This window comes from Diospyros lotus, chromosome 9, assembly GCF_014633365.1.
Source record: "Diospyros lotus cultivar Yz01 chromosome 9, ASM1463336v1, whole genome shotgun sequence".
Lineage (NCBI taxonomy): Eukaryota > Viridiplantae > Streptophyta > Magnoliopsida > Ericales > Ebenaceae > Diospyros > Diospyros lotus.
Window position 1 is genome coordinate 34,562,154 of NC_068346.1, and position 24,173 is coordinate 34,586,326.

Here is a 24,173-nt window from a genome sequence, read left to right on the forward strand (position 1 = left end):
CATCGAGTTGCCTACCAGTATCGTGGATCGAAAAGAAAAAGTGCTCCGTAGTCGCACGATTCCCTATGTGAAGGTCCAGTGGCAGCGGCATACCCCAGAGGAGGCTACGTGGGAGCTAGAGGAGGATATGATACGACTTCATCCTCAGTTGTTTGCCTAGCCAGGTACGAATTTCGGGGACGAAATTCTTTTAAGGGGGAGAGGATTTGTAACGCCCCGTAAATGCCAATTTAATTTAATTTTGGGGTAATTTAAATTAAAGGAAATATTAAAATAATTTGTTGTGATTTAATAAAATTTACTTATGTGATTTTAAGGAAATAAGAAATTAAAATAATTAATTAATTTGTTTTAGGAATTTCTGGAATTATAGGAAAATTAAAAGAAATTCAATAATGGGATTTTCAGAAATTTCGGGAGTTAATGTAATTAATTAAGTGGGCGTTAGTGCAATTAATGGAAGTTTAGGGGTGCTGGCGTGAATCGCGGAAGAGGCCAAAAGTCACATTAAATATAACTTAAAACATATATAGGTTAGATGCGAGCGTGGGCGCGGGCGGTTCGCGCGCGAGGCGGCCAGGCAGCGGATGAGGGATCGAATCGCGGGGGCTGCGCGCGAGGAGGGGAAATTTTGGCTGATTTAATTCAGCCATAGGCGTCAAAACGACGTCGTTTCGTCAATGGCGGTGGCTCCCAGTGGCTGGCCCGCGCGCTGCCACGTGGCCGCGCCTCAGCCGCTCGTTTTTGGCCGATTTAAGCCCGATTTCGGGCGTTCTTTTTGCATGCGAACAGTAAGGAATTACAGAAAAGAGCAGCAGCGTGCGCGAGAGAAATTTCTGAGATTTTGGGGCTTCAAAAATTGGATTAAACTCCGTTTAATCCCTGATTTAATTATCCAGGTATGTAGAGCAGTTAGTAATTAATATTCTGTACGGTCAGAATTTCGTTTTGCGTCCAATTTTATTAATTTTGGCAAATAATTGGGATATTGCAGTTTGTATAATTTTTACTACTTTTGGACCCAACGAGCCTAAGGATATCTCTGATAAGGCAAGTTCTTCTTACCTATCTCGTCGTTTCTGTCGTTGGCGATTTATTGGGCCTCCCTTCGTTTGTTTCGGCCATTAATTAATTATGAAGTTTTTAAACGGTTAGTTTAAGATTTAATTTATTAAATGGATCTCGTGGGTTTTATTCGTTGGTTGCCTACGGGGGTTTGTGCCACCCCCCTGCCTGTTGGGAATGATGCCGTACTCACCCGGGGCTAGGTTCTTAGCGGTTCGGGTATTAATTGGATTTTTGGTTATTTTCTGGCTGGAGCGGTTGTGCAGTGGGGGCTAGGATCGATGGTTCGGTGACGGAGTGACTGTCGTACGGACTACCTTAGGCCGCCGGCGAGTCTCTCCTACCCACTGACCGTTGACCGGTGCCAGGCACTGCTAACTTGCTTAGCCGTTATGTGATTATAGCATGCCTGCTTATATTTTATTCTCGTTGCATGGCTTGATGTGCACATGGGTACGGGCTGCATGTTGGGATTAACATGATTTGGTTATGCTTGGTCACGGGCATTTTAGCTTGATTATAATGCATCCAGCACGGGCATATGCATCGTGTGTGGCTTACTATATGGGCGGAGCATGGCCTGATGCTTGGATGTATGGGCGCCTGGTATCACGTTGATGCTCACTACGCCATTGCATTTTATGTGCATTGCATGGCTACTGATAGTATTTAGTTCTCGGACGGGAGTACCGTTCCGAGGGAGCCTATGGCTCGGTTGTCGGGAGTACCGACGTGGATACGGGTGACGGGAGTACCGCCCCGGGACAGTGCGCACAGGTTTGTTGAGGATATTGTTGCCTTCCAGGGCAGCGGCAGGTTGGTATGGGACTTGGGTGCCAGGTGTCTTGTGTGGGCCCCAAGGACCGGTATGTGCTTTCACTATACTGCACTGTTGTGTTATAGCGTCTCATGACTTGTGTGTACTTGTGGGGCTGTGTTTGGGATGGTCTCTTCTTTTATTTATAGCCTTTCATTTCTTATAAACTTGCTGAGTCTCGCGACTCACCTTGCTTTCCATCATTCCAGGTAAGGGTAAAGCAAAGGCCGAGGGCGAGGATCGTTCCATTTAGCAGCCGGCCGTGTTGGTAAGGTGTACAGTTAGCTGCCCCCATCATCTCTGATGTTTTGCTAGAGACGCTGTCTTTTATTTTTGACTGTGCCAGGTTATCATTTGTACCTCCTATTGTTGGCACAGGGTCTGTATGTATTTTTATATACTCCATGACCGCTGTATCAGCGGGGTGCTTGTGGGCATGCATGTTTACCGTTTTTCTTCCGCTGTTAAATTTCTTATTTATGCATGCCAGGGCATTTCTGTCTTTTGTCTATTCCTCTTCCCTTCTGTGAGCGCACTCGTTCGGATAGACCGGGTGGTTGGGATATCCGGGCGGGGGTGCTTACAATGTTGGTATCAGAGCGTCATTAAGTCACTTTGGGGGACAAGTAACTGTACACCAAGGCTGTTAGGTAGAGTTAGAGTGTTAGGACGTGTCTGTTATTTCGAAATGCGTTCTAATTAAATTTGGTTGTCTAGGTATCATGGACGCACGACGTGGGCGAGGTCGTGGTAGACCGTCGGCACGAGGTAGAGGACACCTTGTCCCTACTCCGGAGGTTCAGGCTACAGGTGCGGGAGAGCAGAGACAGCCAGGGCCACCAGATATGCAGGAGACATTAGCGGGTATTTTACGAGCTGTAGATGTACTGGCAGCATCTCAGTTGCGACAGGAGCGCAGACATGATGATAGGACCGCTACGGCCCAGGCGTCGCATTCAGGTACGTCGGGAGCAGGGGACGGTTCAGGTGCTACAGTGCTTAGAGATTTTATGGCCTTGCGACCACCAGAGTTTAGTGGAGGCGCTGATGCGACGGTGGCTGAGGATTGGTTACTAGCGGTGGAGAAGCATTTGAGATCCATAGACTGTGCAGAGGCCCACAGAGTTCGGCTGGGGACTTTCTTGTTACGAGGTGACGCCGAGCGGTGGTGGGAGACCACCAGACAGAGATATGGCGATGGAGGTCCGTCATGGGCACAGTTCGTTGAGGCGTTCAATGAGACCTATGTACCAGCTTGGATCAGAGAGCAGAAGGTGTTTGAGTTCATTGAGTTACAATAGGGCAGTAAGACAGTTACGCAGTATGAGACCGAGTTCGTGGCATTATCTCGTTATGCTCCTGAGTTAGTGACCCCTGAGTCGCGTCGAGTTAGCAAGTTTCAGAGGGGGTTACGACCAGAGATCCGTCATGCCATGGCTGGTATTGAGGCCCCTGACTTCCCTACGGCTGTTCAGCGAGCCCACGCGGTGGAGAGGGATCGATTGGAGGCCCGAGCAGAGCAGTTAGTCTTGAAGGGTGCAGGGAGCAGCAGTAAGAAGAGGAAGTGGGATGCAGGCAGCCAGAGTTCGGGATTTCCACAGTGCCGGCAGTGCGGGCAGAGACACCAGGGGCAGTGTCGGGAGGTACGTCGAGATGTATGTTATCGCTGTGGTCAGCCGGGGCATTTGAAGAGAGACTGTCCACAGGCGCCTAGACCGACTACACCAGCCCCACCAGCTACACCGGCCACAGGGCAGGAGATTATTTGTTTTCGCTGTGGACAGAGGGGCCACCGAGCGAACAGGTGCACCCAGCCAGCACAGAGTGGAGGGCCACGGACTGGAGGTGTGGGGCCCAGACCAGTTCAGAGACAGTCTGCACCTAGGACGCAGGGTGCAGGAGCACCATTACCTCTTCCAGCAGCACAGCGCCCAGGACCTACAGAGAGAGTTCAGATGCAGGGACAGGCATTTGCAGTGTCAGCGACCGAGGCAGCTGAGAGCAGTGATATAGTGCAAGGTATACTTACTCTCTATGGCCATGACGCACGTGCCCTATTTGATACAGGTTCCACCCACTCTTTTATAGCACCCCATTTGTTGCATAAGATCCCAATCCCGTGTAACCCCTTACCATATGATTTATCTATTTCGACACCGGGAGGGACGGTGTTGTTGGGGAGTGAGATGGTCAGGGATTGCGAGATAGGGATTTACGACCAGGTATTTGTGGGGGATCTTGTTGTTTTGGCGATCCAGGATTTTGACTTACTGTTGGGTATGGATTGGCTCTCTCGGCACTATGCTCGGGTTGATTGTCGTCGGAAGGTAATATCATTTGAGCATCCGGGGAGACCAGTTGTTACATACCGGGGTGTGAAACCAGTGGTGACTACGCCGATGATATCAGTTATGCACGCCGAGAGACTTATTCGATGTGGGTGTGAAGCCTACTTTGCGTTCGTGACCGTGATAGCGGGGGAGAAGAAGGAGTTGGCTGCCTATCCTGTGGTGCGAGACTTTCCAGATGTGTTCCCAGATGAGTTGCCGGGACTACCACCGCACCGAGAGATTGATTTTGCGGTCGATCTGATGCCAGGTACGCAGCCTATTTCCAAGACTCCTTACCGTATGGCTGCCAATGAACTGAAAGAACTCAAGGTGCAATTGCAAGATCTTTTGGAGAAAGGTTTTATTCGGCCGAGCACATCGCCATGGGGGGCCCCAGTATTATTTGTGCGCAAGAAGGACGGGTCTATGCGACTTTGTATAGATTACCGACAGCTTAATCAGGTAACAATCAAGAACAAGTACCCCCTACCCCGTGTGGATGATTTACTGGATCAGTTGCGTGGTGCATCGATGTTTTCCAAGATAGATTTGCGGTCAGGTTATCATCAGGTGCGAGTCAGAGATGAGGATATTGCAAAGACCGCATTTCGCACGCGTTACGGCCATTATGAATTTGTGGTCATGCCGTTTGGGCTGACCAATGCACCTGCAGTATTTATGGATCTGATGAATAGGGTATTCAAGGAATATTTGGATTCTTTTGTCATAGTTTTCATTGACGACATCCTAATTTACTCACCGAGCCCTGAGACACACGAGGCGCATCTGAGCGTGGTTCTGCAGAAGCTCAGAGAGGAGCAGTTATATGCCAAGTTTTCGAAATGTGAGTTTTGGCAGACCCGAGTGGTATTCTTGGGACACGTGGTCTCAGGAGAGGGTATCTCAGTAGACCCAGAGAAGACTAGAGCCGTGATGGATTGGCCGAGACCGATGACAGTGACAGAGATTCGGAGTTTTCTTGGCCTTGCCGGATATTATCGACGGTTCATAGAGGGTTTTGCACGGCTTGCATCTCCCCTGACGAAGCTGACAAGGAAGGGCACCAGATTTATTTGGGATGAGTCTTGCGAGAGATCATTCCAGGAGTTGAAGCGGCGTTTGACTTCGGCGCCAGTACTGACGATACCCAGGTGTGGTGAGTTATTTACTGTTTACAGTGATGCCTCGTATGCAGGATTGGGATGTGTTTTGATGCAGGACGGCCGAGTGAATGCTTATGCATCCAGACAGTTGAAGAGGCATGAAGAGAATTATCCCACACATGATCTGGAGTTGGCGGCTGTCGTGTTTGCCTTGAAAATTTGGAGGCATTATCTTTATGGTGAGAGAGTCCAGATATATACAGATCACAAGAGTCTCAAGTATTTATTTTCGCAAAAGGAACTTAATATGAGACAACGACGTTGGTTGGAGCTGCTTAAGGACTACGATTGCGAGATCCTCTATCATCCAGGTAAAGCCAATGTGGTAGCAGATGCACTGAGTCGCCGTGGAGCATCAGTTGCAGCTATGATGGTGCAGGAGTGGGTCTTACTGGAGCAGATGAGCGATCTTACTATTTCTGTGGCACCAGACAATCCTACACTTTATTGCGCTGCCATGAGTATCCATTCGGATCTGGAGGGTCAGATTCGCGATCGACAGCGACAGGATGTGGAGCTTGGCGAGATTATGGCTGATATGGAGAGATTTGGGTCATTGGGGTACAGTCAGAGGGACGATGGTTTGCTATTGTTTCGTGGACGGATCTGTGTGCCGAGTGACAGTGATATCAGGCTGAGGATCCTAGAGGAAGCTCATCGTTCTCCCTATACTATCCATCCTGGAGCGACGAAGATGTACCAGGGCTTACGACGTCAGTATTGGTGGAGCGGCATGAAGAGGAGCGTAGCAGAATTTGTATCGCGATGTTTAGTGTGCCAGCAGGTTAAGGCTGAGCACCAGAGGCCCGCAGGATTGTTACGACCTTTATCTGTGCCGGAGTGGAAGTGGGAACGCATAGCTATGGATTTTGTCTCAGGATTGCCACGATCCAGCCGGGGGTATGATTCGATATGGGTGATTATCGATCGGTTGACTAAATCAGCGCACTTCTTACCTGTCAAGAAGACCTATCCTATTCATCGACTGGCCAAGCTATACATTGATGAGGTGGTGAGACTGCATGGAGTCCCAGCTAGTATTGTGTCAGACAGGGATCCTCGGTTTACCTCACGATTTTGGGAGGCGTTGCAGAGTGCTATGGGGACCCAGCTGACTTTCAGTACAGCCTTTCATCCTCAGACTGACGGGCAGTCGGAGCGGACCATTCGGACTTTGGAAGATATGCTCCGCGCCTGTGTACTGGACTTTCATGGGAGCTGGGATGACCATTTGTCGTTGGTGGAGTTTGCTTACAATAATAGCTTCCAGGCCAGCATTGGGATGGCACCATTTGAGGCATTATATGGGCGGCCGTGTAGGTCACCGCTTTGCTGGACCGAGACTGGGGAGCGAGCGTTACTTGGACCGGAGTTGGTGGAGCAGACGACAGAAAAGATCCAGTTGATTCGGGCTAGGATGAAGGCAGCTCAGGATCGTCAGAAGAGTTATGCTGATAGACGACGCCGAGATTTGGAGTTTGATGTGGGTGATCATGTTTTCCTTCGAGTTATGCCGATGAGGGGTGTTCGACGCTTCGGAGTATCTGGCAAGTTGAGTCCTCGCTATGTGGGACCGTTCGAGATATTGGAGCGAGTCGGATCGTTGGCATACCGGTTAGCTTTACCCCCTCAGTTAGCCCATGTACATGATGTCTTTCATGTTTCTATGCTCCGCAAGTACGTGGCAGATCCCGGGCATGTCATTGATTATCATCCGCTCGTGGTGCAAGAGGACGCGTCGTACATCGAGTTGCCTACCAGTATCGTGGATCGAAAAGAAAAAGTGCTCCGTAGTCGCACGATTCCCTATGTGAAGGTCCAGTGGCAGCGGCATACCCCAGAGGAGGCTACGTGGGAGCTAGAGGAGGATATGATACGACTTCATCCTCAGTTGTTTGCCTAGCCAGGTACGAATTTCGGGGACGAAATTCTTTTAAGGGGGAGAGGATTTGTAACGCCCCGTAAATGCCAATTTAATTTAATTTTGGGGTAATTTAAATTAAAGGAAATATTAAAATAATTTGTTGTGATTTAATAAAATTTACTTATGTGATTTTAAGGAAATAAGAAATTAAAATAATTAATTAATTTGTTTTAGGAATTTCTGGAATTATAGGAAAATTAAAAGAAATTCAATAATGGGATTTTCAGAAATTTCGGGAGTTAATGTAATTAATTAAGTGGGCGTTAGTGCAATTAATGGAAGTTTAGGGGTGCTGGCGTGAATCGCGGAAGAGGCCAAAAGTCACATTAAATATAACTTAAAACATATATAGGTTAGATGCGAGCGTGGGCGCGGGCGGTTCGCGCGCGAGGCGGCCAGGCAGCGGATGAGGGATCGAATCGCGGGGGCTGCGCGCGAGGAGGGGAAATTTTGGCTGATTTAATTCAGCCATAGGCGTCAAAACGACGTCGTTTCGTCAATGGCGGTGGCTCCCAGTGGATGGCCCGCGCGCTGCCACGTGGCCGCGCCTCAGCCGCTCGTTTTTGGCCGATTTAAGCCCGATTTCGGGCGTTCTTTTTGCATGCGAACAGTAAGGAATTACAGAAAAGAGCAGCAGCGTGCGCGAGAGAAATTTCTGAGATTTTGGGGCTTCAAAAATTGGATTAAACTCCGTTTAATCCCTGATTTAATTATCCAGGTATGTAGAGCAGTTAGTAATTAATATTCTGTACGGTCAGAATTTCGTTTTGCGTCCAATTTTATTAATTTTGGCAAATAATTGGGATATTGCAGTTTGTATAATTTTTACTACTTTTGGACCCAACGAGCCTAAGGATATCTCTGATAAGGCAAGTTCTTCTTACCTATCTCGTCGTTTCTGTCGTTGGCGATTTATTGGGCCTCCCTTCGTTTGTTTCGGCCATTAATTAATTATGAAGTTTTTAAACGGTTAGTTTAAGATTTAATTTATTAAATGGATCTCGTGGGTTTTATTCGTTGGTTGCCTACGGGGGTTTGTGCCACCCCCCTGCCTGTTGGGAATGATGCCGTACTCACCCGGGGCTAGGTTCTTAGCGGTTCGGGTATTAATTGGATTTTTGGTTATTTTCTGGCTGGAGCGGTTGTGCAGTGGGGGCTAGGATCGATGGTTCGGTGACGGAGTGACTGTCGTACGGACTACCTTAGGCCGCCGGCGAGTCTCTCCTACCCACTGACCGTTGACCGGTGCCAGGCACTGCTAACTTGCTTAGCCGTTATGTGATTATAGCATGCCTGCTTATATTTTATTCTCGTTGCATGGCTTGATGTGCACATGGGTACGGGCTGCATGTTGGGATTAACATGATTTGGTTATGCTTGGTCACGGGCATTTTAGCTTGATTATAATGCATCCAGCACGGGCATATGCATCGTGTGTGGCTTACTATATGGGCGGAGCATGGCCTGATGCTTGGATGTATGGGCGCCTGGTATCACGTTGATGCTCACTACGCCATTGCATTTTATGTGCATTGCATGGCTACTGATAGTATTTAGTTCTCGGACGGGAGTACCGTTCCGAGGGAGCCTATGGCTCGGTTGTCGGGAGTACCGACGTGGATACGGGTGACGGGAGTACCGCCCCGGGACAGTGCGCACAGGTTTGTTGAGGATATTGTTGCCTTCCAGGGCAGCGGCAGGTTGGTATGGGACTTGGGTGCCAGGTGTCTTGTGTGGGCCCCAAGGACCGGTATGTGCTTTCACTATACTGCACTGTTGTGTTATAGCGTCTCATGACTTGTGTGTACTTGTGGGGCTGTGTTTGGGATGGTCTCTTCTTTTATTTATAGCCTTTCATTTCTTATAAACTTGCTGAGTCTCGCGACTCACCTTGCTTTCCATCATTCCAGGTAAGGGTAAAGCAAAGGCCGAGGGCGAGGATCGTTCCATTTAGCAGCCGGCCGTGTTGGTAAGGTGTACAGTTAGCTGCCCCCATCATCTCTGATGTTTTGCTAGAGACGCTGTCTTTTATTTTTGACTGTGCCAGGTTATCATTTGTACCTCCTATTGTTGGCACAGGGTCTGTATGTATTTTTATATACTCCATGACCGCTGTATCAGCGGGGTGCTTGTGGGCATGCATGTTTACCGTTTTTCTTCCGCTGTTAAATTTCTTATTTATGCATGCCAGGGCATTTCTGTCTTTTGTCTATTCCTCTTCCCTTCTGTGAGCGCACTCGTTCGGATAGACCGGGTGGTTGGGATATCCGGGCGGGGGTGCTTACATAGATAAAAAAAAGTAATATATGAAAAATATTTCAGACAAAAGTATTTTTTATGGTATTTGATAAATTTATTTAACACCCCTTAAAAAAAAAGTCATATAATTTCTTATATATTTAATTATATTACTATTTGATCAAATATCGAATGGCCGTAAGTTCCTTGTGGTCATTTATCATAGGTCGTTAGATGCTCTAGTTGTTTTATGTCTAATTTTAGAGTAGTGACCCCTTGGTCATTTGGCTTTATTTACTTAATTAGAAAAATATAAATTCATTTATTACTAATTATGAAATATATAATTTAATAAATTATATATTATACCCTATTAATTCATATGCTAAAATGATTTTTTTATTTTTTATTACAAAAAATAAATATTTATTATCTATTTAATAATTTCCTTTTGCCTATCTATATTAGGAAATGACTTTTTGGTTTAGATAACTATATAAAAAAGATAATTATTATCCTATTCCACAATATATAAATTAGTTTAAATATAAAATATAAAGGGCTTAAATACCAAAACTAGGAGTTATATATTGCATTGAAAATGAAAATACACTTGGCAAAATATTTTAGTGATTTATCCAATAAGTGAAATAGTGTTAAAAGTTTTTATTTAAAAACTTAACTAAAATAAAAAATATATTACGACTATTGATAAGGGTTTTAGAGTTGATCATTACTAGATCTATGTTATATGTAGTCATATTCAATTCGGGTTCATCTTGGTTTTAAGGTAGTCTTAGCAACCCTCAAACCCAAATTTGTCTAAACTAACTTTTCTATTTCCCTACTGCATTCTCTTATACCCAAATTATTCACTATGCTAAGAAAATAATAACATAATGAGTTAATAAATGTGTAATAAATTTGGTCTTGTCTTTTGGGATATCACGCCTTTATATGGGCAGGCTAGAGGGTCGATATGGGTCAAATTAAAGGGTCGATATGAGTTTAAGTATGTGTTCTCCTTGGAGTTCCTTGTTTGAGTAGTTTTGAATTAAGTTTTCAAGTAAGTTCTACATGCCTCAAATTAAATTTAAATTACTATGAATTTATGATTTTTTTTTCCTATTATCCACTGACTACCAATCAGTTCTCTCCCTTTTTATATATATATATAATTAATTTAGATTTTGAAATCTTAATCATCTTAGATTCACTTTTAGATATATTAACTCTTATGGAAGGGAGGAGAAATTAAGAATCAATTTGTATTAATTGGCAGTGGCTATGAAATTCAAAAGGTGACTTAATTAGTTAATTATATGAAATGCACTTTAAAAGAACACACACACACACATATATATATATATATATATATTATCTCTGTGATTAATAAACTTGAGAAAACAAATTAAAATAATTATAATTAAATCATCTTTAAAACCGTCATGGTGGCATAAATAAAAGTCTATAAAAAAAAATAATAAATAGAATAATAACTATATTAAGGGATAAGCATTTGGTCGATTTGTTTATTGAATCGACAAAAATATCAAAATTGAAATAATTAAATTTGTGTTAAAAAAGTGCATTAAGTTGGCTTATTATTTGCTAAACTTAACTTGTTTGTGAGACGAGATCCCATTCAAATATGGATGACTCGACATAGTAATTTATAGACAAATCAAGTGAATTGATCCAAATATTTTCTAGAAATTGTTTTAAATTTATTTTAAAATATAAATAACTTTATAAAAGAAGAAATATGTTGATTGGGGTAAATAATATTTTGATTAAATTGATCAAATCGATCAAAATGTTAAAAACATCATTTTTTTGACAAAAAAATTGATTTGTTCTGTTTTGTTTGTTTGTTTTTTTTTTTTTTCAATTTTTTTTTTCCATTTTTTCAGTTTGCTCAATTTTTTTTAATTTTTTCTTAATTATTTTAATTTTTTAGTTTGTTTGATTTGATCATATATTCAGTTGGTTTGGTTTCATTTTTGATATATGTTTAATCTGTCTATTTAGTTTAAACAATTCAATTGATTTAATATCAATTCAATAACAAAACCATTGAAAAGGTTAAAGGGGAAGTGTTGATTCCCCTTTTAACCTTATTTAGTGCATTTATTTACATTACTGAATTATACATTTATTTATTTAGTGCATTAGCGACCAAGAATGAGCCACGATTCGAAGTCGGTCCAACAACTCGGCCAGAAGCAAACGGCAGCTCTGGGAAGCCCCACGAGTTTTCCGTCCACAATGATCAATAGCGGGGAAAGAGACTTCTCCCAATCCGACGGTGGAGATCAACGATCTCAGTTTCACCTACCCTAGCGTAGACGACCATCCTCCGCCGGGCTCCGTCCCCCTCATCGACGGCTTCTCCCTCACTCTGCACGTCGATGATCGCTGCCTCCTCGTCGGCTCCAATGGCGCCAGTTCGTTCCCATTTTAAAAAACGAAATTCTCGCTATTGATCTGTTTTTTTCGGTTGTGGTTAGGGAAAACGATGATTCTCAAGATTCTCCGAGGGAAGCACATGGTGGAGCCTGACATGGTTCGCGTGCTTGGGAGATTGGCGTTCCACGACACCGTTTTGACGTCTTCCGCTGATCTCTGTTAGGTTTGGTTTCTATCTTGGATTCTAACCTTTCACCGTTTTGTATCTATTGTAATACATCTATAGTTCATTTTCTTATCTTGCTTCAGTTCTAAATCTCTGATTGATCTGTGAGTACTTGCATAAATGGAGGCTGTAATTCAGCTGGTGGCTGTTCGGTAGGAAAAGTGCCTATGAATTTGTGTGAAATGTCTTCATGGGATAACGTTAATTGCTTTAAACTGTGAATTTAAAGCAATTAAAACCAACCGGCATTGGGTGCCAGCTGCCCCTAATGGTCAGGCAGGATCAATTAGTACACAGGACCCTTTGGTCATTCAACTTTTCCCGTTTAATTAGAAAAATATAAATTCATTTGTTGATTTTAAAAATATATAATTTAATAAATTATCCGTTATACTCTATTAATTACTATGCTAAAATGAAATATTTATTATTTAGAAATGGTTAATAATTTACTTTTGTTTATCTATACTAGGAAATTACATTTTGGCTTGGATGACTATATAAAAGACAGCTTCTCTCCTATTTGACAATGAATAATTGGATGATATTAACGTAGATATAAAATACAAAGGGCTTAAATACCAAAATTAGGAGTTGCATACTGCATTGAAAATGAAATACAATAGAAAAACATTTTGCTAATTAATTCAAACAGTTTACAATTTTCTGTCATATTTAATTTCAAGCGTTTGAATTTTTTATACCGGGGTTACAATCTCTGTCATATCTATACTACAAACTAGTTTTGACTTTATTTGATCAGAAGCTGCTACTAATTATTCCCATTACCCAGTGGCAATGTAATATTCGTCTGATTTCCATGTGATAAAGAAATATTGCACATCAATTGAGCTAAATAGGTGATCTGATCATGCACAACTAATTTTGATTTTGATTTTTATTTTGGCTTCTTATCTCTGTTAGAAGATAAGAGTATAACTTGGTAAAGTAAATCCAAGTAAGAACAGCTGATCAAGAAGGAATTAAGCCTCTGAGTCTTCCCGTGTGGATAATTAAGAATCAATCAATATTGGCAATGGTGGTGAAATTAAGAAAGTGACATAAACATAAGTACTTTTTGGATTAATCCTTTTAACCATCTCAAGATAATGAAAAATTGCTTTCTGGTTCGCAAAATTTTTCAACATTAATAAATGCAAATTTTAGAAGTATGATAACTTCTTATGATAAAAATTTCTGTAATATGTATATATGTGCAAGAAGCCTTTCTGGTTTGTTGCTTTTGATATTTAGGATTGTCCTTAATATTTAAATTTTTACAGGGTAATTAGTATGTAATTGTTATTGTTGGATCCCATACAAAAATCAAAAGAAAGAGAACATTAAAACATTTACTATGATTGGTTTTCAACAATATTACGTGCATGATACCACAATAATCATGCATTTTAAAACATTCTGTTACCTCGGCGGAGAGGTTTGGTTTCTATCTTGTCTATTCTGCATGCATCTGTGGTTGATTTGCTTATTTTGCTTCAGTTCAAAATTTCCGATTGATCTGTGAGTATTTTCGTAAATGGAGGCTGTGATTCAGCTGGTGGCTGTCTGGTAGAAAAAGTAGCTGTGAATTTGTGTGAAATGCCTTCATGGGATAATGTTAATTGCTTTAACCTGTGAATCTAAGGTTGATTGCTTGATGGAATTGTTTTCCCTTTTTCTTATGTGCTGGGAAATTGATTTTCTGACAAAAATTGCTTCTACAAAGATTTAAATCTGGTTTCCTAGTTCCTTCTTCCAGTGAAGGGAGTTGATGAAATTTAATGCAATTGTTTTCTTTCTCTATGTTTGGTCAATTTCCAACTCACTTTTCGCGTAAATGAGCTAAGAATTTTCCATCTTTTGGAGGGAAAGAAGTAGGAGGGAGGGTGTTTGAGAGTAAGCTCTGTTTTTATTTTGAAAGGGGGCATCATTTTATTAGTTGAAATAAAGCATTAACGAGGAAAGTGTTTCAAGCTTCTTTCTCATCTGGATTTTCCTGACTAAGGCTCAAGTTGTTATAACTTTGTAGTGAGAGTTCTGTTTCCCTTCATTTTTTTTTCTTGCCATATTCCTTTCGTGTTCTTTACCTTCAGAAGGGAATTACTAAAGCTTGTTGCAAAAAGAAATATTGAAAACCACTAACGGCCGTGGCTGTTCCTACAATGACACTGATAATGAAAAATATCTGATTGGAAGTTTTCTTCTTCTCAGTGGAGGCGAGAGGTTGCTTTTGCTGGCTTTGAGGTGCCAATACAAATGGATGTTTCTGCTGAGAAGATGATTATTGGGGTTTCGGGAATTGATCCTCAGAGAAGAACCGAACTCATTAAGGTGTGGAATGAAAAACCTTGCAAATTATTTTTCATGCATTTTATTGGTTTTCACAAGTCTTATTATATTGAATGTTTAACGTTTCTAACGTAATTGGTTCATTGTACATGTTGATTGTTAACTGGATCTCTCACAATTCCCTTGTAATTTTCTCTATGCTGTCGAGTGCCCCCAAGGTCCCCAAACATAGAGACTCGAGAAACCCATTTGCCATCATCAATACTAATCCATGATGGCACCATCTCACCCTCATCGTCTAGCAATCCATTTGGCTCACCGACAATGAAAGGATGGTTCAAAAGCCTTTCAGCTATCCGCACGCTCCGATCGGCTGTCCAGACAATTCATCACAAAATCTCTTCCTTCATCGGATAAATTTTGTGGAATCCGGGGCTTTTGACGATTTCAAGACTTCCTAGCTCCAGGAGGAACCTGACACCTTAGGTCCCAAAATTCCCGATACTCCCATACCAATTTTCCAGTCAACATGTCCGCCACCATGTACCTGAGATACCATATATCCATCGACCCTATGTGTGAACCATGCAAAATAGAAGCGAAGGGAAGATGTCCACAGTGTGAACCACCATTTCCAAGACTACAACTTCTTATGTCGTCTCTTATTTTTTGCGCTATTCCAAAATCAGTTATCTTCACACTGTTTCCACCATTCTTGGACGGGAAAACAATAATGTTCTCGGGCTTAACGTCACAGTGCGCGTAACCCCTCTCATGCATGTGTCTTAGAGCCTTAAGGATCATCATAGCGTAGCGCCTCACATTAGACTCCGATAGCTTCCCTTCATTGTTTCTCTGCATGAGATTCCTGAGGGAACTGCCGGGAGCGAACTCCAGCAAAAGGTTGTAGACCGTTTTGTCGCCTTCGTTGCTTGCGTCTTCTCTGTAGCAACGAACAATCCCTAGGCAATCGTTCAAGGTGAACATGATGCTTCCTTCCTTTTGGGGAGACGACTAGTGTTTGAATTTAGGGGACTTGACTGCAATTGTAGGAACCAACAACTTTGAATGATCAATGTTGGGGGGTCGAGGAACCGCTATGTGCACTTTCCCAAACGGTCCCTTCCCGATAGCCCATGTCTTCACCCAGTTATGGTTAGAAGTACCCATCGTCGATTAGTGATTAAGCAACCTTCTTCAATCTTCACCCAAGCTACTGTAGCTTCTTCTTAATGACATGCACAAGCATGCATGCATCCATCTATCCTTATTTATAAGCGTATATGTTGATTGAGTCCTAATCCCAAGTTGCTATAGATTTAATTGGCCATGAAGCTAATTTCAATTGTAATAGATTAATAATTTATTAAATTCATAATCTCTTCTCGTTTAGTTTTGTTGATTTTCTAGATATTCATGAGGAGGGAGAAAAGATATATATTCGCACGAGTAAAAAACAAACACTAATTAACAAATTAAGTTAAGATAGCAAGCCTTGCTACTTGGCATTACATATGTCACGCTTTGATATTTTATGCATTGTTTAACATGTTTTTTAATTATAAATTAAGAGGCCTAAAAGATTTTAAGTAGGGGTGACCATTTTGAACTGATAGAATTGTTTAAATTGAATAAATTGAACATTTTTCAAAAACTGAATCAAATTGATCAAATAATTGTTCAAATAAAAAACTAAAAAAAACTAAAAAAAATCAAATCTGCTGAATCTGCCTTTTGTTCTGTTTAAGAGCTTTTTCTTCTATTGAATCTGCCCTCCTCTAATTCTTAATTTGGTAAAAAATGACATTATTTTGTACATTTCAATTTGTTTGGTTATTTTGATTTTGCTGAGACCAAACCAAATTAAAATAATTAAAAAATTCAAATTTTAGAATTAAATCATGTCATCATCCTAGGGTTTAATCTAGGATTAGATCGGAAATCGGAAGGATCCGATAGGATTAGAACCAAGTATTACTTGGTATGGGGGAGGAAATGAGAAGAATGAGGGGGAAAAAATCAGAAGAAGAAGAAGAAGGGGGAAGAAACAGAAGAGAGAATGAGAGGAGAAATATTAGAGAGAAAATAGAATATTCAATTCTTTTTCATCATTTGAGATAATATATATATTGGCTACCAAACAAAGTTCTTTAACCAACTAAACTACAAGACAAAAGGGAAAATAACAGAATAACAGCATCCATGTGTTTTAATCGAATTACAAAAATACTCCCTAACTGTAATTGTAACTCAATTACAGCTTTTGCCCCTAAAATACCCAAGGTCATGACAAATCAAAGCAGTTTATAAATTAAATTAAACTAAATTGTCAATTTCGACTAGTTTGGTTTGGTTATTTTGGTTTAGATATAAAAATATCCAAGCCACAAAAGTTTTTTTATATTTCATCTTAATACAAGAAATATAAAACAACCAATGTGGTTGTCCAGTAATTGTAGTTCTTAACGGCTCGTTTGATAAGAGTTTTATAATATTATATTACTTTAAGATAATATTCTCTCTCTTATATTACTTTAAATTCTGATATGTTATTTAGAGATACATATTAAAATATATTTTTAATTTAAAAATATTTTGAGTCATTGCATAAAAATATATATTTTATAATTATAATCTATTTGGACAAAGGGGTAAATTGGTCTTTTAAAAATTAATTTATAATAATATCTCTTTCACAACATTATTTAATGTTATTACTATTTGATCAACTATCGAATGGCCGTAAGTTCCTTGTGCTCTAATTGTTTTATGTCTAATCTTACAGTACTGACCCCTTGGTCATTTGGCTTTATTTACTTTATTAGAAAAATATAAATTCATTTATTACTAATTATGAAATATATATAATTTAATAAATTATATATTATATTCTATTAATTCATATGCTAAAATGAAATATTTATTATCTATAAATAGTTAATAATTTCCTTTTGCCTATCTATATCAGGAAATAACTTTTTGGTTTAGATAACTATATAAAAAGATAATTATTATCCTATTCCACAATATATAAATTAGTGTAAATATAAAATATAAAGGGCTTAAATACCAAAACTAGGAGTTATATATTGCATTGAAAATGAGAATACACTTAGCAAAATATTTTGGTGATTTATCCAATAAGTCAAATAATGTTAAAAGTTTTTATTTAAAAACTTAAGTAAAATAAAAAATATATTATGACTAGGGGTTTTGGAATGGATCGTTACTAGATCTATGTTATATATAGTCATCAATTTGAGTTCATCTCGGTTTTAAGGTAGTTTTAGCAACCCTCAAACTCGAACTTGTCTAAACTAGCTTTTTTGTATCCCTGGTGCATTCTCTGATGCTCAAATCATTCACTATGCTGAGAAATTAATAACTAGGGGTGTGCAATCGGTTATAACCGAACCGAACTGCCCAAAAATTCCTAGCCGAATCGAACTGAATTGTCCTTAATAACCGAACCGACCAATAATCCTAATATAACCGAACTAATCGAAATTGAAATAACTGAAGAATAAAATGCAATAATCGAACCGAATCGACAATAACCAGAGAGTTTCCAATCCCCAATCAGAACTGATAATCCTAGTATAACAGAACATGAAACCAAAATGATTTTCCAGTCCCCAATTAGAATTTCCAAAACAAATGAACAAGAATCGGAAATACCCAGAGAGTTTCCCAATTGGAATTTTCTAGAACAAGTGAACAAGAATCACTAAATCAGAAGAAATATGCGTATCTTTGAGTCTTTGACGCAAGAGTTGAGGTCCTCAGGGATTTTGTAGCTCTTGGGAAGAAAAAAGGGCCTGGTCAATGAGCTTCGAAGTGCACGTTGTTGTCGCCGATTGCCCCTCCGCCACTTCGGCAGCCGCCACTGCTAGCGCCGTCGCCATGGCCCAGATCTTGGAATAGTTCTCGTCAATCGTCCAAGCATAAGGAAAAGAAAAAACGAAGGAGAGGGATGGTGGGGTGAGGGTTAGGGTTCAATTTGGTCGGGTGTGGGTTCCGTGTTTTGGGGCCGCAGAAATCGATCTCGCAATCTCGCTTGCAAGTGGGAGGGTGGGGGGAGGGGAAGAGAGAGAGAGAAGGGGGGGTGCGGTTATGCCTTCAACAACACACGAACTTGGTGCTCGTAGGCGAGGGTAGGGGGAGTTAGAGAGAGGGAGAGAGAGAGAGAAGGAGAGGGGGGGAGTATGAGTGTCGGTCGGGTCGGATGTGGTCTGTGTGGGTTGTGTTTTGAGGGGGGGGTTATGTTGAACTCACGGTTAGTTCAATTAACCGAATAATAAAAAATTTGGAATATTGCAAATCGAATCGAATCGAATCGTTTCATAAAAAAAATCGAATTGAAGTAACCGAACTAAATTATTTCATCAAAAAAATCGAACCGGACCGATTAATTTGGTTGGTTCGGTTCGATTAATTCGGTTTATCCGAACTTCTGCTCACCCCTAATAATAACACAGTAGTGAGTTAATAAATGTGTAATAAATGTCATCCGGTCTCTTGGGATATTGCGCCTTTAAGTAGGCAGGCTAGAGGGTCAATATGGGCCAGGGTGATGTCACGCTCATGATTGGAGTTGATTCTTTGAATAGACTAGACGAGCCTGATATGAGCTTGAGTTGGAGTCTGTGTCCTCTTTGGAGCTCCTTGTTTGAGTAGTTTTGAACTAAGTTTTCAAGTAAGTCCTACAGGCCTCATATAGCTTAGGCCAAGTTTTCAAGTAAGTCCTACAAGCCTCATATAGCTTAGGCCTCAAATTAAATTTAACCTGCGATGAACTTATGATTTTTATCCTAAGAACTAGAAGGCCCATCATCGGCTAACTATAGAGTCACGATCAACACAAATACAATGTCATGGTGACTAATCCAATTATAAACGTTGCGATGCCTAATTAGAGTACAAACTGTGCATAATTACTAAAGTTAATGTACACATGTAATATATTTGTAAAGAGGAATTAATTAGTACATGATTAAGCCAATTATCATAATCCAATCCGTGTGTAATGTACTGTTATTTGATAATATTTGACAAAATCTTACAAGAGGAGAGATATTAATAGATTACATGAAGCTTAAAAAATGAAGGCAAACAGAACAACAACTCCTTCTCCTCCTCCATCTCTTCTCCTTCATCTTCCTGTTCTTGTCCTCGATCTTCCACTACCGAAGTTTCAAACATGGAGAACCTAGAAACCCATTGAACATCTTCACCAATACTCATCAGTACTAGCATCTCATTGGCCAGTTCCTCGAGTTCCCCTTGAACGAAGGGATGCTGTAGAAGCTTTTAAGCTGTCCATCTGGTGTTCCATTTCCTGTCCAAACACTTGAACAAGAAATCCTTCCCCTCGCCGGATATGTTTTCGGGAATTCTGGGTTGTTCTCTCGTAAGAGCTATCTTGCGTCTAAGCTCCACATCGTTCTTGCACGTCCAGAGGCGTTTTCCGGTCATCATCTCCGATATGGTGCATCCAAGAGCCCATATATCTGCAGGCGGTCTGTTAGAGCCCCGCCCAACGGCTTCTGGTGAAGAATATAGAAGTGTCCCGCGATTGTGGCCCTTGTCCCATCTGCTGCCATCGCTTGCTGTTTTTGCCAGTCCAAAATCCGCTATCTTCACGTAGTTTCCAGAGCCATCTTCGTACGGAAAGACAAGAATGTTGTGCGGCTTGATGTTGCAATGCGCGTAGCTGTTCCTGTGCATGTAGCATAGAGCTTTCAGAATCATGCAAGCGTAGCGCCTGACATCAGATTCAGGCAATCTCCCTCCGCTTCGTTCCATCAGGCTCTTGATGGAGCCGCCAGGAGCGTACTCCAGCAAGAGGTTGTAGAGGCTCTTGCCGTTTTCTTCGGATATGTCTTCTCCATAACAACGGATAATTTCAAGATAATCACTCAGCACGCGAAGTAGTTCTCCTTCCCGTTGAAGAGAGGCGGAGAACTCGAAATCTGCAGACTTGACGGTGATTACAGGAGCTGTGATCAGCAGCCGACCGTCATGGTAGTCGTCTTAGTCATCTTGATCGGGATCTCCCAATTCCCTTATTAGAGGGACTGCCTTGCACACTATCCCGAACGATCCCTTGCCAAGGAACTGTATCTTCGCCCAAGAACCCATTAATTGCTCTTCAATCTCTCTTTCTTCCCCCTGGCGACGTTATTGACGATTATATCTTCTAAAGTTCTAATGCATGCATGCATATTTATAGATTAGACCATTAATCCAAAATCAATTATGAATTGGGTTACGCGTTATCAAATCAGATGAGATTAAACACTAGTAATCTGATCAAAAGCTACTGCCTTATTAATCCTATTATCCACTCGCATACCAATCAGCTTTCTTTCTCTCTCTCTGTATGTATATATATATATACACACATAGTCGATCTGATCATATATATACTACTAATTTTGATTTTGAAATCTTAATCATCTTAGATTCGCTGTTGGATATACTAACTCTTATGGAAGATAAGAGAAGAGAGGAGAAATTAAGAATCAATTAGTATTAATTGACAATGGCTGTTAAATTCAGAAAGTGACCTAATTACTTAATTATATGAAATGCACCTTAAAACACACACACACACACATATTATCTGTGATTAATAAACTTGAGAAAACAAACTAAAATAATTATAATTAAATCCTCTTTAAAATCCTCTTGGTGGCAAAAATAAGTGCTTATAAAAAAGCAACAATAAATAGAACAATAATTGTATTGAGGAGTGAGCATTTAGTCGGTTTGTTTATCGAATCGACTAAAATATTGAAATCGAAATAATTGAATTTGTGTTAAAAAAATGAGTTAAGTTGACTTATTATTTGTTAAGTCTAACACGTGTGTGTTAGACTAGATCTGATTCGAATATGGATAACTCAATATAATCTCATAACTCATAAAAAAATAAGTTGCCATAAACTTGTGCTGACCCTTATCTAAGCCAATTTACCCAAACTAAGTGAGTTTATCCAATTTTTTAAAATTTATTTTAAAATATAAATAACTTTATAAGACAAGAAATGTGTTCACTTTTCAAATATTTTGGTTAAATCGAAATAATTGAACTGAATTAGCCAAAATTATTGGTTCAGTTCGGTTTAAACTATAGGTTGCTTCAGTTCGATTTCTAAGTTTGACAATTTTGATTGTTTTCGTTTGGTTCAATCCAGTCTCCATATTGAAAAAAAAAAAATTTCGAAATAACTGAACTGATCAAAATGTCAAAAACGATATCATTTTTTTTACCAATTTTTTTTTTGTTTTTTATTTTTATTTTTTTTCAAGTCGGTTTAGTTTTTGATTTCTCAGTTTGTTCAGTTTGAATATTTTTTCGTTTGGTTCAGTTCCATTTTTGACACAGATTTAATCTAATCAATTTGAGCAATTCAGTCGGTTCAATATCAGTCCAATAACCGAACCAATTGAATGCTCACCCTATTAATTCTCACTAATTTGAAAAGATTTGATCTATTCAAGTTGGTCTATTTAGTTTATACAGTGAGTCACATGAAGGCACGAACTTAATTTTATTAGTTTGTGAGGGATAAAATATTCCAACTAGGCCTCTTAACGGTTTCAGTTCGGGTCATCATTTTCACAGACATCTATGCATGTTTGGTTTACAGTTTTGGTATTTTAGGTCCGTGAAAAAATGGAAGTAAATTGGGACTAAAAATACCAAAATTAAAACAGCAACGGACCCAACGGGGGCTCTTGATCTAACTGAGACGATTGTTTGGAAACAAAACAGACCATATGGATATGAAAAACCAAAAGTAAATCGCATGGATTATTTGTAAAATGGCCCCAAATCACATGGGGTCTGGGTGAAGTTTACCCAGTGATAAGCTTATGTACAAACTTTTATAAACTAGCAGTTTGATTAAGAAGAGGAATGATATGCTGGTCTCACACCCCCTCTCAATTTGTCTGCATCAAACAAATTTTATCTTGTTCGATGCGAGTAATATAAGATTAAGAATATGTAACAATTATACAAGTAGAAGTAATGTTTGTGTTTGGCAAAGTTTTCAGTTTTAGTTGTGTTTATTTTTTTTATTTCTTCCTTTTCCTTTCCCTATCCTCCCGTGAAGAACTAGAGTTCCCATAGGAGTTGTTGTTGGCTACTCTAGTCGCTTGAAGAAAAAAATGAAAATGAAATAGAAATATGAAGACACTTTTTTTCCTGTTTTCATCATTTTTTTAGAATGTTTTATTAATCCAAAAAATGAAAATAATTGATTGCTAATTTCTATTTTTTAGGGAATAAATAAATTCTGTAATACTCACACAAGATTAAAATGAGAAACACATATTTAAAGTGGTTCGACAATGCCCCTGCTTTCACTTGAAAGAGTTGCACACTTTTTTTTTTTTTTTTTTTTCAGTAGTGAGTGGTACAAATTCATTGTGTCAGTATGGATTACAAATGATTGCATTTCTAATTTTATTTTTTCTATCCCTTGACATACTCATCTCTATTACACTCATAAAATGCTCATAGAAGAACCAAACTGATTAAGGTGAGAAATGAAAAACCTTACAAATTATTTTTCACGCATTTTATTAGTTTTCACAAGTCTTGTTATATCGAGTGTTTAACCTTACTAACATAATTGGTTCACTGTACACGTTGATTGTTAATTGGGTCTCTCACAATTCCCTTGTAATTTCTCTTTATTATCGAGTGCCCTCAAGTCCCCAAACATGGAGACTCGAGAAACCCATCCGCCATCATCAACACTAATCCGTGATGGCACTATCTCATCCGTATCATCTACCACTCCGTTTGGTTCACCTATAATGAAAGGATGGTTTAGAAGCCTTTCAGCTATTCGCGTACGCTCTGATCTCTTGTCTAGACAGTTCATCACAAAATCTCGCCCTTCATCAGACAAATTTTGGGGAATTTGAGTCTTTTGGCGATTTCGAGGCTTCCTAGCTCCAGGCGGAACTTGACGTCCTAGGACCCAAAATTCCCGATACTCCCATACTGATTTTCCGGTCAACATCTCCGCTACCATGTATCCAAGATACCATATATCCATCGACTCCATGTTCGAACCATGCAAAATAGAAGCAAAGGGAAGATCTCCACAGTGTGAACCACCACTTCTTGGACTGCAGCTTTTTATGTTGTCTCTTGTTTTCTGTGCTAGCCCAAAATCAGCTATCTTCACGGTGTTTTCACCATTCTTGGACGGGAAAACAAGAATGTTTCCGGGCTTAATGTCACAGTGCGCGTAACCCTTCTCATGCACGTGTGTTAGAGCCTTAAGGATCATCCTAGTGTAGCGCTTGACTTCAGACTCGGGCAATCTCCCTCCGCTTCGTTCCATCAAGCTCTTGAGGGAGCCGCTAGGAGCGTACTCCAGCAAGAGGTTGTAGAGGCTCTTGCCGTTTTCTACGGACATGTCTTCTCCAAAACAACGGATAATTCCAGGACAATCACTCAGCACACGAAGTAGTTCTCCTTCCCGTTGAAGAGAGGCAGAGAACTCGAAATCTGCAGACTTGACGGCGATTGCAGGAGCTGTGATCAGCGGCCGACCGTCATGGTAGTCGTCGTAGTTATCTTGATCGGGATCTCCCAATTCCCTTATTAGAGGGACTGCCTTGCACATTGTCCCGAACAATCCCTTGCCAAGGAACTGTATCTTCGCCCAAGAACCCATTAGTTGCT

The 24,173-nt window shown here is 40.3% G+C and overlaps 3 protein-coding genes, 1 long non-coding RNA gene and 1 pseudogene across 4 annotated transcripts; 2 read left to right on the plus strand and 3 right to left on the minus strand.

Annotated features, from left to right (window-relative positions):
• Positions 1–2,110: 2,110 nt before the first annotated feature.
• On the plus strand, positions 2,111–3,183 carry LOC127809384 (uncharacterized). The gene is made up of 2 exons (XM_052348144.1): positions 2,111–2,150; positions 2,600–3,183. The coding sequence occupies exon 2, from the start codon at positions 2,605–2,607 to the stop codon at positions 3,181–3,183; it is 579 nt and encodes a 192-aa protein (XP_052204104.1). The 5' UTR covers positions 2,111–2,150; positions 2,600–2,604.
• An 8,561-nt stretch (positions 3,184–11,744) lies between these two features.
• Positions 11,745–14,438, plus strand: LOC127810206 (uncharacterized). Its single transcript, XR_008025384.1, has 2 exons — positions 11,745–12,169; positions 14,384–14,438. It is a non-coding gene; the product is annotated as an uncharacterized LOC127810206 (long non-coding RNA).
• Positions 14,439–14,908: 470 nt separating this feature from the next.
• Positions 14,909–15,448, minus strand: LOC127809385 (mitogen-activated protein kinase kinase kinase 20-like). The gene has a single exon (XM_052348145.1). The coding sequence runs from the start codon at positions 15,446–15,448 to the stop codon at positions 14,909–14,911; it is 540 nt and encodes a 179-aa protein (XP_052204105.1).
• Positions 15,449–18,689: 3,241 nt separating this feature from the next.
• On the minus strand, positions 18,690–20,602 carry LOC127809386 (mitogen-activated protein kinase kinase kinase 20-like; annotated as a pseudogene).
• A 2,507-nt stretch (positions 20,603–23,109) lies between these two features.
• On the minus strand, positions 23,110–24,165 carry LOC127809387 (mitogen-activated protein kinase kinase kinase 20-like). The gene has a single exon (XM_052348146.1). It carries the CDS (start codon positions 24,163–24,165, stop codon positions 23,131–23,133), a length of 1,035 nt encoding a protein of 344 aa, XP_052204106.1. The 3' UTR covers positions 23,110–23,130.
• Between the last annotated feature and the right edge of the window lie 8 nt (positions 24,166–24,173).

What these genes read in the sequence shown, in the direction of transcription:
- LOC127809387 (XM_052348146.1), bottom strand. Translation starts at nt 24,165, where the DNA reads ATGGGTTCTTGGGCGAAGATACAGTTCCTTGGCAAGGGATTGTTCGGG.
- LOC127809385 (XM_052348145.1), bottom strand. Translation starts at nt 15,448, where the DNA reads ATGTTCACCTTGAACGATTGCCTAGGGATTGTTCGTTGCTACAGAGAA.
- LOC127809384 (XM_052348144.1), top strand. Translation starts at nt 2,605, where the DNA reads ATGGACGCACGACGTGGGCGAGGTCGTGGTAGACCGTCGGCACGAGGT.